The sequence below is a fragment of the Hetaerina americana genome, unplaced genomic scaffold, assembly GCF_022747635.1.
Source record: "Hetaerina americana unplaced genomic scaffold, ioHetAmer1.1.p SCAF_8, whole genome shotgun sequence".
Lineage (NCBI taxonomy): Eukaryota > Metazoa > Arthropoda > Insecta > Odonata > Calopterygidae > Hetaerina > Hetaerina americana.
Window position 1 is genome coordinate 73,453,331 of NW_027287427.1, and position 15,382 is coordinate 73,468,712.

Below are 15,382 nucleotides of genomic sequence, written 5' to 3' on the forward strand. Positions count from 1 at the left end.
TTTATCTGCATGAAAAGAATCCCTAGTTGGATTCATAACAACTCATTAAATTCATAGCAGTGGAGCAAATATGGCACTGAGAGACAATGTCAAAACTGTTGTTCCATTTATATTATGAGTTGAACCTTCCATTAAAGACTCTTGATTTAGGAAGTTTTTCCGCTGCGGTTAACAAGTCACATGTTCCACACAGAGAATAACATTACTTACAGCTTCAGTACACTTTCACTAGCTCAAACAAAACTAGGGATGGAGCGTCACCTACAGTACCTATTATGTGGTGCACAATCTAACACTGTGGAAAATAGTTTGCTCTTCTTCCACCCCTATTCTATCTCCTTTGCCTTATTATGAATAATTTTACAATATACTGAAATGGAATCACATATGTTAACAGATGTGCACTTTTTAGTAAACCATCAACACATAATCAAGATACAACAAACATCCAGAGAAAAAGGTAATTATTATGAAGTGAGCAAAAATATGATGAATATTTTACTCACAATTTTTCCTGAATTGAAATATAATGATGAAAAATCACATACAATTTATCCTTTCCTAGTTGCTAGACACCCTGGCAATTTTTATTGGGGACAATACTGAATTGGCTGCTTTTACTGTTTTGTAAAGACTACAGCCAAACTGCACATTAAATGGAGCTCAAACAAAGTGAAAGCACAACATCTGTGTTCTGAAACAGCATCCTTCAGGTCAGCCGGTATGAACAGAATAACTGATTTTGGTAGGCAGCCACAAAAACTGGGATATCCATAGTATGTTTCAAGTTACCATGAAAGAAAAGCATTTAATAATTTGCTATGCTTACTTGTTGAAATACTAAACTGGTTTCCACATTTCCACATCTCTATTAAAGGTATCTAATTGGGTACTTTCGATAATGTTGACATGAAAACTGGTTAAGTATTTCAATAAAAAAGAATTGAAAATTACCTAGTATTTTTCAATAACCAAGAGCAATCCCAGAGTCACAGCAATAACAGTCGACTTTATGCTTCCATATAAATGATTCTCATAAATTAAGGAAAAAATGAAGAGGAATGCATGCTGCCAACCTTGGAGGTTATTAACATGCCTTTTGGCTGAAACTCTTCTGCTTCAATTATTTGATACAGATATGTGAAGTTAGGGATAGGAGTACAATGATAATAATGCTCATGGTATAAAATAAATCAAGAAGGGAAAGGCATGTTCTCGGAGAATTTTGAAGAAAGAGCCACAACCCATTTCATGGGAAGTGAGTTCTGACATTTTGAAGTTTTGATGCTTCCAATGGCCAGAAGTAAGTGATTATTACTGCACAAATAATGTTATCTAGACAATTCTACCAGCATGATGTTCACATCAAAATACAATATGAAATAGAAAATGAAAATTGATATGAGGTAATATTGTTAATTATTGAAATAATCACCGGACACAGACAGGCAGGAGGGTATTGTCTAAGTTGTTTAATGATAAGAAGTATAGCCGCCTACTGAGTTTAAAATTAGTGCAATTATGTATAATGTACCTTTTTCTTAATCAGTAGAAAACCAAACAAGACTGATTCTGATATTTTGCATATCATTCTGAAGTGATGCTTAAGTGTGCTGATATTATTATGGAAAGTGTCATCAGGAATTAATAGTCTCAAACAACTTTTCTCCATTCTACATTTTTCTCCATGCGAAAACAAGGTCAAATTGCCAAACCCTGAAATATTACCTAACACATTTATAAGAGTAAACAATTAATGCAGATCTTTTGTTAAAAGGCTTCCAATAAATGCAAGCAGAAAAGGGTCAAAATATTAGTAACATTAGCCAAATACGGCAGAAAGCCCACAGGACAATGAAGATGACCATACCACACATACCACTTGATAGTAAGCATGAAATACGATTTAAATATTGTGATTCAAATATTCATATCTTCATAAGTGAATCGCCATTTCTTCAAAACAGGCTAAATATGTAAGTATCAGATGATTGATTCACACCAAAGTTTACCTTGGTACACAATTACCTGGTTTGAAAAACTACCACCACCAGCAAATTTACTAGGAATGAGCCTAATAATCCAATGATGCCAGGTAATTATGTGGGCATTACTTTGATATAACCTACCTAAAAATATATACTTGCTTACAAATAATTATGCACTTTAGCAGAAAACATTACATAAAAATGTTTGCTAAAAGTTACTAAAATTGTTCTCTCACCTTTAAAATTGGTAGATGGGAAGTAAGACAAACATAATAAAGTATATAGCATCCATAGCAAAGTACCTATATTAAAAACAAGACTAATGCTACATTAAGAGTTTTCATGTGTAATTATCATGTAACACAATGATGATTAGAATTTAAATATTAGTTGTTGGGTAGTTACAAGCTTTTGTAAGTGGACTTAATTTAAATTCAACTGTAAAATATTTGTTTCATCATTTTCAAAATTTTAAATGCATTACACAACATTAAAGTGAATGATAAAAACACAAATAATGGCAATAAAATAATTTGCTTCAACAAGGTTATAAAATATAACAGTAAATTCAAAAATAGAAAGTAGTTAGCTCCTCAGACTAATGCCACAGTATGAGAAATCATTTAGTTACATTATTAAAAAATTCCATTACATGGCTACCTCCCGTATTTTCTAAAAAAAGGCTAGGAATGCCCCCTTACTTGACAGTGAATGTTTATAAATTAACAGCAATTTACATAAAATATGTACACAAATGCATTACTCTGGACAGGATTTTCTGCTAGTATTTAGGCAGATTTCACAAGGAATGACTTTTTATTACAAAATATGGCCTCATACCCAGCGACTACCACAACAAGAGATAACCCCTTGAGTCCAAATCTTGGATCTGAAGGACACAATTCCACGGGAGGACATGAGACATCAACTCACCATCTCAATTTTGTCCACATCATTGTTTATCACTTTGGAACACAATTTAATGAGTTGCCTCTGTGTGGAATTGCACCTTAATAAATGCCTCTTAACATCACAGCAGAGAAAACTAATTTTAGAAAAGCTTCTCATTCAACTAGGAATTACAAGGAAATGGAATGCATAAAAAGAAGCTCCGATTAAAATCTGCACACTCACTCACGATTGTGTACTTGGGAATTGTTTTTAAAATGAAATATAGTGGCATTTGTTAGTAAAAAAGATTGCAACAAGTCTGCAAAGCCACTGCAATTTGAGAAAATCAGCACGAAATATATATAAGGGCGGATTCATCTGTCAAACAGCTATGGATGGATTTCCACAAATGTATTGACTTGGAGCTTTCTAAAATTAACATTTGCATTCTATCCATTAACTTTGGTTAGAACATATGCAATATATGCTGAAATTTCAGATGATGAAACTTACATTACACTGAAAACGTATGTGTACATTTTATAGAACTTACAGCTTGGTGTATGATAACAAATCATTTCTTTTGTACAGAAAGTAACACTAATTGATCACCTGAAAAAATTTTGGCATGTAAAATGGCATAAAATCAATTAATTTCATTTTTTTAAATCTTAAAGAGTTTATATATTTTTACTGAAAGTAAGAAGTAAGGTTGTAAAGATGGTAGCCAAGAAAAGTATTCAAACATTAGCATTATTCCAATATGTAAAGTTAATGAACATATAGTTTAAAGTCAATGGCATAAACTAATGTTCACTGATGACTAAATGAATCAAGGTTATGAAGGTTGAACTGTAAGTCTTTCTAAGTAAATTATATTAGTTTCATTTCGCAAACTATGTTATACTGCCATAGCATATAAAAATATAAGGTCTGTAATCTGAAGAGCCTAAATTTTATCAAAAAAACTTTTCCCTTCCAAAATCAATCCACAACAAGGTGAGGAGTTAATTTTCTTTATAGCCATTTAAGCCTAAAGTTTTCTAAAAAAATCAAGTGTCAATTCTTGTTTTAAGAAAATAATACACAACACATAAAAAATAGAGCAACAGTGAGCTCTCAAGGATTTAAAATATCTCTAAATCTACATGCTATTCTGGCAATTCGCCGCAGGGGCCAAGAGCAGAAGTGCTAGGACACCAGCCATCATGGAAAATTTGTGAACCCTTCACATACTTTCATTCCAGGGTGTGAAGATTTATTTGGATGCACAGGGGCTGGAGAGATGAGGCATGAGGTTATTATGACTGGGATCACTGAAGCTGAGTTTGTACATACTGCAATCTAATAAAGAGTGGGTGATGCCAGAGATCAAGGAGCCATGAGACAGGTGTGCTTGCTGCTCTGTACACACCTTTCCCCTTCAGCTCACAGCACAGGGACACAAACTCCACATGGACAGACTGCCCCTTCCTACAAAGAACGCATGACCACTTGACTGCATTGGGGTCAGGGCAACACTTCAACATAGTTCTCTGGAATTAGGCCCGTTTTCCCATTCAGCATTCCTTCTAGCCAACCAGGTTCCTGTGATTGCCTCACTGAATGATAGAGAAATAGGAAAATTGATTTCATAGATGTACATTCAGGAAAGTCTTGATTTTAAGTCATATGATTTAGTCACTCATCTGAACTGCAAATAACTTAGTTCAAATTTGTGAATACCTTTCTTTTAAGAATCTAAAATAAAGTAAAAGTAGTAGGGGGCTTTATCTAATACAGTTAATTTGATATGATTGGAATGAATATAATTGGAAAGCAGGTAGTGGAGGCGATAGGTACCTTCTCCAACCATGAACAAAACAGTTACCGATCCACAACAGAATCAGAAAACTTTGATGTGCCACGAGGAAGCATACTCTTCTTAATTTATATAAATGATTTAACAACCTATCTGAAGAATAACGAAAAAATTCTTTATGCAGATAACACAAATTTAATTCTTAATAACAAGAACAACACATTGCGTGAGCATAATATTAATAATTCTCTAGCACTCTCACAAGACTGGTTCACAAAAAATGAGCTTACAATAAATTTTGAAAAAACAAATTATACACAATTTAAGAAAAAAAAGAAACCCAGATCTTTACATCAAAGATAATCTTCTGAAGAAAGTCAGCAGAACCAACATTTTAAAATTAATAATTGATGAAAGCTTATACTGGAATAAACCTATTATGTATTCATGCAGAAAACTTTCCAGAATTTCCTATACCCTAAGAAACATAGTAAAGGTTTTAGATCAAACAATTTTAAAAACAGCCTACTTTGGAAATTTCCAATCTTGGGTGTGTCATGGAATTATCTTTTGGGGGCTCTGCTACAGGTGTTGACAAAGTATTCATCATGTAAAAGAGAGTTATTAGATATATGGACAAATTCCCAAAAAGAGAATCATGTAGACCTCATTTAGTAAATCTTGAAATCTTACCTGTAACATGTTTGTACATATATCATGCATGCATGCATCTTCGAGAAAACATGGGTCTATTTGACAAAAATTAGAGTAATCATTGCCATACCATAAGACAAAGAAAGAAGGTGCATGTAATACAGCATTCCACTTCTCTATTTCAAAAAGTACCCCTTTAAGCTGGCATTTAAATTTATAACCATATACCAGCAGGAATTAAAGATAACTCATTCCAGATGTTTAAAGTAAGATTAACCCTCTTAGTGCGGGGGGCCGATATATCGGCTTTTGTATCCCTGGCGAAAAGTGCGGCGGGCCGATATATCGGCTCTAGCGTAGGCTATTGTTTAAATCGCTGTAACTTATGGTTTTTTTCTTTAATAATTTATGGTTTTTGTGCTATCGATAGGGTAAATTCTATACAATTATATAACACATTTTTTGATTTTTTATTAGCAATTTTAAATGCTTTTCAAAGGGTATAATTCTTACTATAATTTTATGTTCAGTTTTGTACATGTCAGGAAGCTCAGCGTAATTTTCTGCTCATTTTTTTTCTGAGTGGTCTCTCATCTGATCTGTATTCTCTTGAATGTGTTATTGTGTGGTGGTGTTGATATATAACTGCTTATTCAGACTTTGTTGATGCGATGAAAATGAGAGCACTGCTTTGTAATCATTTTGGTTTCTCTTGCTGTTCATCCTATCTAATCATTTGCGCCGTGTGTATTGGATTACATTGTCAGCAGTTCTCTGTGAGTTAGAACTTGGTTTTTTTCTGCCTTTAGATTGTAAGCACATTGCCGCAGTCTCAAGGAAAGGGGAAAAGTCCCAATTTGACTCAGTGAGATCAGCCTTTTCAACAAAATTGAACTATGCAGAGGCTGACAAAAAAATTTGCAATTCACTGGTTTTTCTTTATTTATTTATAATATTTTCTACATGTCTTTTTGATTCTTTATTATATTTAAGTATCGTAGTTTAATTGAAAATTTTTTTTAAAAAAATATTAGTTTTGTGTCTAAAAATCGAAATATTATTGCTAAAAAAATATTCTTCCAAATTAATAATACTGTAATAATTACATTTATTTTTCAGATGATGTAAATGTAAAACATCATTATTAACTACAATATTATATTTTAAAATAAAAAAACTGCATATGAATATCTAAACAAATAACTTCATAATGTTTTTTTTCTAAGGTGATACATTTTCTTAAATTACCCTTCTCACTTCTCACTAGTACCCCTGAAATCCCCGCCACACTAAGAGGGTTAACAATGCTCTTCCCTCAACATTTTATTCACACTTAATTTAGCTTATTTTATTATTCTTGCTAGTTGTGAGAGAAGGAAGTGCTTGCTAAAAAAGCACTTCCTTCTCTCGTCTATATTTCTGATCATCTCTCCCATAAACAAGGGCTTACTCCTTGGTATCCTGATTACTGATCCTATTGTTTTGCCTTTTCTTAAATGTTCTCAACTTTCTTCTGCCCTACCTATCCCCATGCCCTCAGTCAGGTATTTTTGACTGAATTTGGTATTCATTGCATCCGTTTTCTAATTAACCTCTTCCCTTATTTTATATCTTCTTGAATTTAATGTTACATTTCATGAGAATTAAATTATGATCTGAATCAACACTAATTTCTGGGAACTGTGTCTACTGAAAACACTGCTCCCATATCTACATCTAGATACAATATAATCAAACTGATATCTCCATAAATAGAGGAATACATAGTCACAGATGAAATCCCTCACTGGAGACACAGTAAAAATATGAATCATCATCATCACTTAACTCAGTAAAATCAAAAATGATATAAAACATATACTTACCATTTGTAATAATTTGATTTGGTTCAAATGATAACTCCCCATCATTTTCTCCTACACATGCATACAATGTTCTGACTCGTCTGAAAGAAAAGATATACTATTTTGGATGATCAGGGCTCAGACCATACATCTCTATAAGATTCCAATTTCAGATGTAATAATAAGCAGTGGGGTTAAGGATATTCACCATTTGTACTTATTAAAAGGTAAATTATATTAAACAGTTGCTGAAGTCACATCTGAAAATAAAATCACTTGCACTGCTAAACACAAAATAAAGAATGCTAATTATTTTGAGTAAAATGCATATTTCAAAAGTAACAGTTAAAATTCAACTATTTACTGGAAAATATGTGCACACCTCTCTCTATGTATTCTTTTCAGCTCATTATAATTGACTAACTGTGATAATTCACTCCTTTAAAGGAAATTACGTTGAATAACAAAGTAAATCCATATGCACCCTAATGACTTATCTTAAGTATTGACTTCATCAGCAAACTGTAGTATTAATTTGTTTGATGATGTACACATACATATTCATGCACACAAACACTAACTTATGGATTGACAAATATTTCTATTTTAATTTTAACTAATTCACTTTATTCACATTCAAAATATGAATTTTATTACGTCCCGAGTGTGTATGTTTTTCCTGCATAGTACACTCTGATTGTTAATCAGTGGTTCTCTATTGGTTCTTACAAGTTGAAGAATTTTAGATAAATGTTACCATGTTACATTTCTTCTTCCAAATTCTTCTTCTTCTTTCTTATTCATACAAAAAACCTTTCTTTTTAGACATGTAATGTCAATCACCTCAATGTTATCACTGTATGCATCCAGCAGTAAGCCAATGCATTTAATCAGCTATATACTCCTAGAAATAATAATAATGTGCCAGAAGATATATCACTAGAGCAAGCATATTTTTTGCCACATTCTTTGTGAAGGGAGAAAGAAACTTCAATAAGAGTAATAAGAAATTTTAATGCAGCAATTTCAGAGTGTAAAAATCATTCGCCTTGAACAGGATTGAATGGCAAATGATTTTTACACTCTGAAATTGTTGCATTGAAATGCACATTAGCAGATGACTCCATTAAAAGTTACTGTTGCGGCATCCCCCACAGTTTCTTCGGAAGAAATTTTAAGTTTGAAATATACAAGCAAAAATACAAGAACTGAGATTTTTTGAATTAAGATAAAAATATAAATACTTATTAGAGGAAAACATGAATGGATTAGAATTGCACTTTTCTCTTGCCACTTAAGAGCATTTACCAGCCAAGAGAAATGAAAAAAAAATCAGGAAAAATGTGAGTTTTACCAATTTTTGAATAAGAAGAATTATGTCGTGTGGAATATAAGTTAGAGTGCAACTGAACTTTTGCAATTCATTTTACTTTTTATTACTTTCTTACTTGGAAACAGGTTGTCCCTTTTTCTCAACCTTCATTGTGCCCTCAAAAATTACATTTTGAGGAGAATTTTCCTCAATGTGTTTGATCAGTCATAGTAAGCATACCTAACACTGTACATAATTTAGCGCAGCAATGAACTCTAATGGAATGGAACACTAGAAAATGGAAAAAAATACTTACACATTTTCTCTGGGTTCCCTACCCAAATTATGAAGAGCAAAGCCATGAAGAGCTGCAGGAGAGAATATAGAATGGCTTAATTAGCATTAGATGTGCAAAATTGAAGGCAACTTGAGAGAAAAAATAATTTATGGATACATTCACTATTCAGTGAACAAGAGGCAGAAAATACAACCTCCATCTAACAAAATCAAAGGGAACCATAAACAGCAATGTTAGTGGTGTAAATGTTTGTCATGGGGATATCAAGGTAAATTGTTCATAGGGGGTGGGAAAATGTTGCATTTATCAAAATTATCCATCCACACTAAAGAATTATCATAATAGTGGATTCCATGGAATCATTAAAACTATTATTAATATTCTTGAACAAATAAAAATGCAAAAGGAGAAGAACAACTTCAGGTTCACAAGCCATAGCTACCATGAGTGTGAAATAGAAACTGGTTTCATGATATTTTTACTTCCACTGAAACTTGAGAAGAAAAAATTAACATATTTCCCTTGTGGAACTGCAGTTTTCAATTTTTGTATTTAAATATTATTTTTACAATACAAGTCAAAGGTTGCTGGAAAATTGGTATTGATCCACAATTTTAGAAAATGAAACTTGAGGAAAATGAGGACCAATAAAAATACTCTGCCATCCCTTGGTTTCCTTCCATGGTAGCTCCCTTCTTCAAGCATTACTTCAGAGATTGCTTGGCCATTTGGAAGTCTGTTTGATCATCTAAAACCCCTCTTGGTATAAGATGCAATATGAATTGCAACAAAGACCCCTATTGCCTCATCTAAATGATTTCACTTTAACCTCGCACTCTCCTGGTGACACAAGGAAAGGGGTATCCATTTTTTCATCTATCCAATTGAAATTCATAGGTTCTCATTTTAGGCAATGGAAAATAGATTTTTACCATTTTATTATTATTTTTGTAAGAGAAATCAAAGATGCAGAGTAAAAATGCTTTTGAAAATTTATCAACTACTAACAAAATATCAGAAATAACTATACATTTTAATTTTACATTAATAAAGCCATAGACAATGCTAACATTTCAGAGTTATTGGGAGAATAATTCTGCAATATCAAGTGAATAAAATGAGGCTTTTTGAATTCTTGTAGTGTAATCTTATCCTACTATTTACCCTTTAGTATTTTGAAATTTGTATACCACAATTTATGACAATTCATTAGAAGCAAAATGGGGTTGGTGATTTTTAAGTATAGCAAATGACAAATTATTGCGATCCTATGGATAACAATTATCATTGCTATTCTAGCATTTAAGGGATGTCTTAGATGAACACTGCCTAACCATTAATAATTTCTATACCTCTCCTAACCAAAAATACCTCATAATGATATATAGGTATGATAATGAATTGATATTTACGCTTTAAAAATGAAATACACACAAAGATTTATATTATAACTCAAAATATTTCTCCATTTGACAGTAAACCATTACATCATTATCATAGCATGTTTTATGTATGTCACCAAATATTGTAATGACAGTTTTGAATTGTTTTAAATGGAACAATATTGTAATATGGTACATGTTTACAATTGAGGCATATTCAAAAAGTAAGGATCATTTTCTTTAATTTAAATATGGGCTGGTCTGAGTATACAGCACCGTGTATTGATTGATTCTGAAACCACTGAAGAAGAAGATTCTGAAACCACTTTTATTCAGTAGTATTTGCCTGTCAGGAAGTGCAGATAACAATATCCACAAAAATTATTGCTCCTACTAGTTGCAAAGGGCATACTGTGATTCAATTGTTGTTTGCCAAAGGATCATCAGCAGCTCAAATTCATAGGGAGTTGTACCTAGTTTGTGGACCTACAGTAATGAGTAAAGGGAAGGTTAGACAATGTTGTCAAGAATTATCGGGATCAACGGCAGACCCATTACCCAGACCGATGAAATTATTCAATAAGTGGAACAAGAACTGCCATCTGATTGATGATTAATGATGAGTGTTCTGGGTGATTACTCGTTGAATATGCCTCATATGTTAACCCATAAAATTTTTTCATTGCAACTGATATATTAATTGGCTGTGTGTCTTGGAACATGAGTATAGTTCATGTGCTTTGCTTGTGCAAGGGTTAATGCTCCTTTAGTTATAATGCCTGCAACACCTCTGCACTATCACAAAATTTACCCCTTTTTCTTAGCCCTGGTAACTTTATTGTAGGGAGGTTTTACTGCATTAGTTTTTTTTAAATAGAAAAAAATTGATTGCCAAGAGAAACATGCAGAATGGAACAAGATATGATTTGATTCATTTTGAAATTATCCCTCACAATTTCTTGATACAAAGTATGCTCAATTGTTTATACTTTCTGAGCTGAAAATTGAATGAACCATGTAAAGAGAATGGTACTTGACATTTCATTTGTCTCCCTGATAATGGAATGCAAACGAAAATCATATTTTGGATGCCACCAGCTTAGTCTCAAATTGCTGAATAATCTCAAGTTACATGCATGGAGTGAACATGCTGAGTCATACTGAATTTCATTATGACATTCTATGACATAATGATCATCATGAGTAAGATGCACAGATTGGTTTACTGCATCTCTTAAGTTCTGCAAACATTATGATGAACTGAGTCTCCAAACACAGCAAAATTACATTTCAGTTCTTTCCATTCAGGTATTCTACTCTTTAATAAAAACTAATTATTAATAACAAAATCAAGGAATTTAATGCAAACGAGTGTAATGATTTGGCTCACCTCGATCCATATCTAAGTGAAGGTCACCATCTCCCCTAGATGAGGGTGAAGACCCAGAGTCATCTGAGCTTTCAGCAGATTCACCAGTAATTTGATCCATTATGTGGTCTTTTGACCTTATTACATGAGCTGGTCGGCTGTCCTGAGTGGGTGAGCCTATAAAAGAAGAAAAGCATTGACACATGATAGGCTAACATAATCAATATTCCATTATATATGAGGAAAATGTGAAAATGTTATTATCACTTTTCCCAATAAAAAGGGATTTTGACTGTAAAATACAGCTGGATAAGTGAGACAAGATAAAAATTCTTTTTGTATAAGAAGAAAGAGTGGGATGGGAGAAAGAGAAGAGCTTAGTGGGAAGGGAGGAAAGGTTAAGATGGGTTGGCAGAGTAGAAACATTGTGGAATTCCAATTTTTTTATATAGGTTCCAAAACACAAATCTCTGTTATCTGGCAGCAGTGTTCCCTACAGTAAACAATTGAGTGCTTTTGCAACAATAACTGCACACTACTTCTGCAGCAGGAATGAAGGCAGAGGAGGCAAGGCTTGTATCCAACATAATTGAGGGATGAAGATCACTCATGGAAGGAGGGCAATTGTGTAATTGTTCCCTGCACTTCACCCACTACCAAGGCCCGGAAGGGGGGAGGAGATAAAAGTTCATCAATATTTGTGGAGGAAAATTTTGGATGTTTCAAGATTAATGGTGGTATAAAAGCAACTGATTGAAATGAGGGGGCAGGGGAGGGGTGGTTTTCTTCACCCGTTCGGCCATTTTCCTCGCCCCCTAAAGTAACAGTGGCTAGTTGAAATGACATTTGTACTCATTCTGCACCTGAAGATGATGTACTACATGGGGACATGGTAAGAACAAGGTATTCAACTAGTAGAAAATTGCAATTTATTATTCATTAGTAAGAATTAGAGGACTGGTCATTGAGCATGTTAGAACTTACCCCTCAAATCATACACAGACTCTCCATCTCTCTTACTACCGATGCTCATAAGTATTCCTAAAATAGAAGTCATTCTACGAGGGTGGTTCAATAAGTATCAGTGTTTGACGACAAAGGGTGTTCCTGAAGGAAGTTTATGTTATCATCGTGTGCTGCCATCTATCAAACGACGGTGAAACAAATTTCAGACTGATTTAAAGGTTAGTCTGGATTTGACAGCCATTCGAGTAAGACGTGTTTCGTGATTTTCACTAAGATGGAAAAAGAGCAGTATCGTTCGGTAATTCACTTTTTGCTTTTGGAGGGGAAGAAATGCGAGGAGATGTAAGCAAAGTTGGATGCTATTTATGGGGACACTTTGCCATCTATGACCACAGTTGGATACTGGTTCAACGAATTCAAACGTGGGCAAATATCTGTTTTTGATGAGGAGCGACCAGGATGCCCGGCAGACGTGGTTACCGAGGAAATCATTCAAGTCCACGCCATGATTCTTGCTGATCGATGAACGAAAGTGCACGAAGTAGCAGAGGCCATGGGTGTGTCGACCGGAACAGCAATTAATATTTTACATGATAAGTTGGTGATGAAAAAATTGTCGGCCCGATGGGTGCCGCGATTGCTCACGGTGGACAACAAGCTGATCTGGAGTTGTCGCCGCCAAACTGCATGAACTATGTTATGAATTGCTGCCGCACCCCCCATATTCACCCGATCTGGCTCCCTGCGACTTTTTCTTAATCCCTAACATGAAGAAATGGCTCGTGGGAAAAAAATTTAGCTCAAACGAGGAAGTTATCACCAAGACAGAGGCGTATTTTGGAGAGTTCGACAAATTCTATTTTTTGGAGGGAAAAATGGCTGGAACATTGGGAGAAAAGTATCTTACTAAAAGGGGACTATGTTGAAAAATAAAAAAAATGGTTTATTCATTTCTAACATGGGTACTTATTGAACTGCCCTCGTACCTTGAATTCCTCTTAGGGACTCTATTATTTTTCTTTTATATCATGAACAAACACTGGCATTGAATAAAACAGATTGCCTTTATTTGTAACTGCATGCTGGTGATATTTATGTCATTTTACTTCCATTATTATCCATTGCATTAATTCAAAATACCAGACTGGCTACGACTAATGTTGGTAGGCGGATAATCATCTAGTTGTGGATGTAAATAAAAACACAATACTGCATTTCTCTCAAATCAGACAGTAAATAGCAAGTGTGTTGAAAAAATTATCATAAATTAATTGAAGAAATCCCTACTTGTAAATTTCAATATACTTAAATACGAATCTTTCACGAGAACAGCAAATCAATGTTCTACATCAAAAACTAAGCACAATTGAACTTCACTTAACAAGCACCTCACACAGCCAGTAGTTCGTATAATGAACCAAAATACTTTGGCTGAAAATGACTCCCTTAAAGAGCAAATTTTCCCATGATGAGTAATTAGAAGAGGAGAATTCCCAGAATAATTGTGCACCTGATACTTCAGTTTGTGTTTAGCACTCGTACCGCTGGCATCTTAGTGTCACTTGCGATCATACACTACTCCAAACTTGAGTTCAGACAAATTAATTGTCCTTTTTTTGTGAAAAGTTCAATGATATTTTGGGCAGAATTTTAAAAATGTCCCCTAAGTAAAATCCGTTATTTTTCAAAAATTGTTAAGAAAATCCCAGGATCATCAACAGCCAAAGGAGTACTTAATGAAAGCCATGCATGATTCAAGAATTTTGAGAGAAGAACAGCAACCATGGAATTGTGAGGAATGTTGAAGCAGCAAGCTCCAAATCATAGACAGCAGAGAACCTCATCAGTGACTTCAAGAAGCTTGTAGATTCTGAGGGTTACCTGCCAATACAAGTTTTAAATTGTGACGAGATGGTTTCTTGTGGAAGAAGATGCTGAAGCAAACCTTATGTGTACGCCTAACAGTACAGGAGCATGCATTGCCTGGCCACAAGCTAATGAAAGGCGGCTATGTTATTTTGTGCTAATGTAAGTAGCAATTAGAAAATCAAACTGCTGCCTATTTGCCATTCAGAAACTCCATTATCTTTCAAGAAGTGTTAAATCTAAACAGCCAGCTAAATGTGATGTGGACATTGTGGAAAATTGTTGTGTTCCACCATGTGTACAAAGCATTTCCCAAATAAGGCAGTGGCTATATGTGCCAGGAATTTATTTAATGATAATGCTGAGTCACATTTTTACAAAATTTTGAAGCATCTGCAAAAAAAGGTCTTTGGACAGCCTCCTAGTAAAAAATAATTGGATATATATCATAAATAATAAACAATTTTTTAGAATCTATTTTGTTTTCACAATTTGAGTCTCCATTCCTGGTATGCATACATAATTTTCTTTGGATAAATCTTGTACATAATGAATTATTTTTTCCATGAAATGCACTACCATATTTTATATTCATTAATAAACAAAAAATTGTTTCATTAAAGGAATGTTTTGCTTTACATAAAAGATCGCGGAATGTATTATGCTCATTGTGTGAGGTTCCACTGTACAATGCACTAATTACTCTGACCATAAACCATTAAATGCGTAACCTGTGCCAATGATTTCAAGTCTAAAATGAAAAAAATTCTATTTAATAAAATGTATCACTCTATGAAAACTTTAGAGATAAGGTACACAGGAGATATCTGAATGATTTTTTTTGTTTTCTAAGCTTTACTAGTCCTTAGGCACCCTTTGATGGTGTATTAATTTTGTGCATATCATTACTGCAGTTAAGATGACATAATTTTGTAACTAATACTCAACTGCTTTTCCTTATATCATGTTTTAAATTAATGGTCTTTGAAGGTTAATAAAGAATTATTATTA

General features: G+C 33.7%; 1 protein-coding gene across 1 annotated transcript in view; it reads right to left on the reverse strand.

Moving 5' to 3' along the window:
* Positions 1-3,732: 3,732 nt before the first annotated feature.
* Positions 3,733-15,382, reverse strand: part of Graf (GTPase regulator associated with FAK) — a 101,757-nt gene continuing 90,107 nt past the window's right edge. Inside the window, exons 18-21 of the mRNA XM_071596399.1 lie at positions 11,561-11,716; positions 8,807-8,858; positions 7,200-7,279; positions 3,733-4,480 (exon numbers count right to left, since the gene is read on the reverse strand). Coding sequence (XP_071452500.1) covers positions 4,389-4,480; positions 7,200-7,279; positions 8,807-8,858; positions 11,561-11,716 — 380 coding nt within the window. The 3' untranslated portion in view covers positions 3,733-4,388. The remainder of the gene's footprint in view (positions 4,481-7,199; positions 7,280-8,806; positions 8,859-11,560; positions 11,717-15,382) is intronic.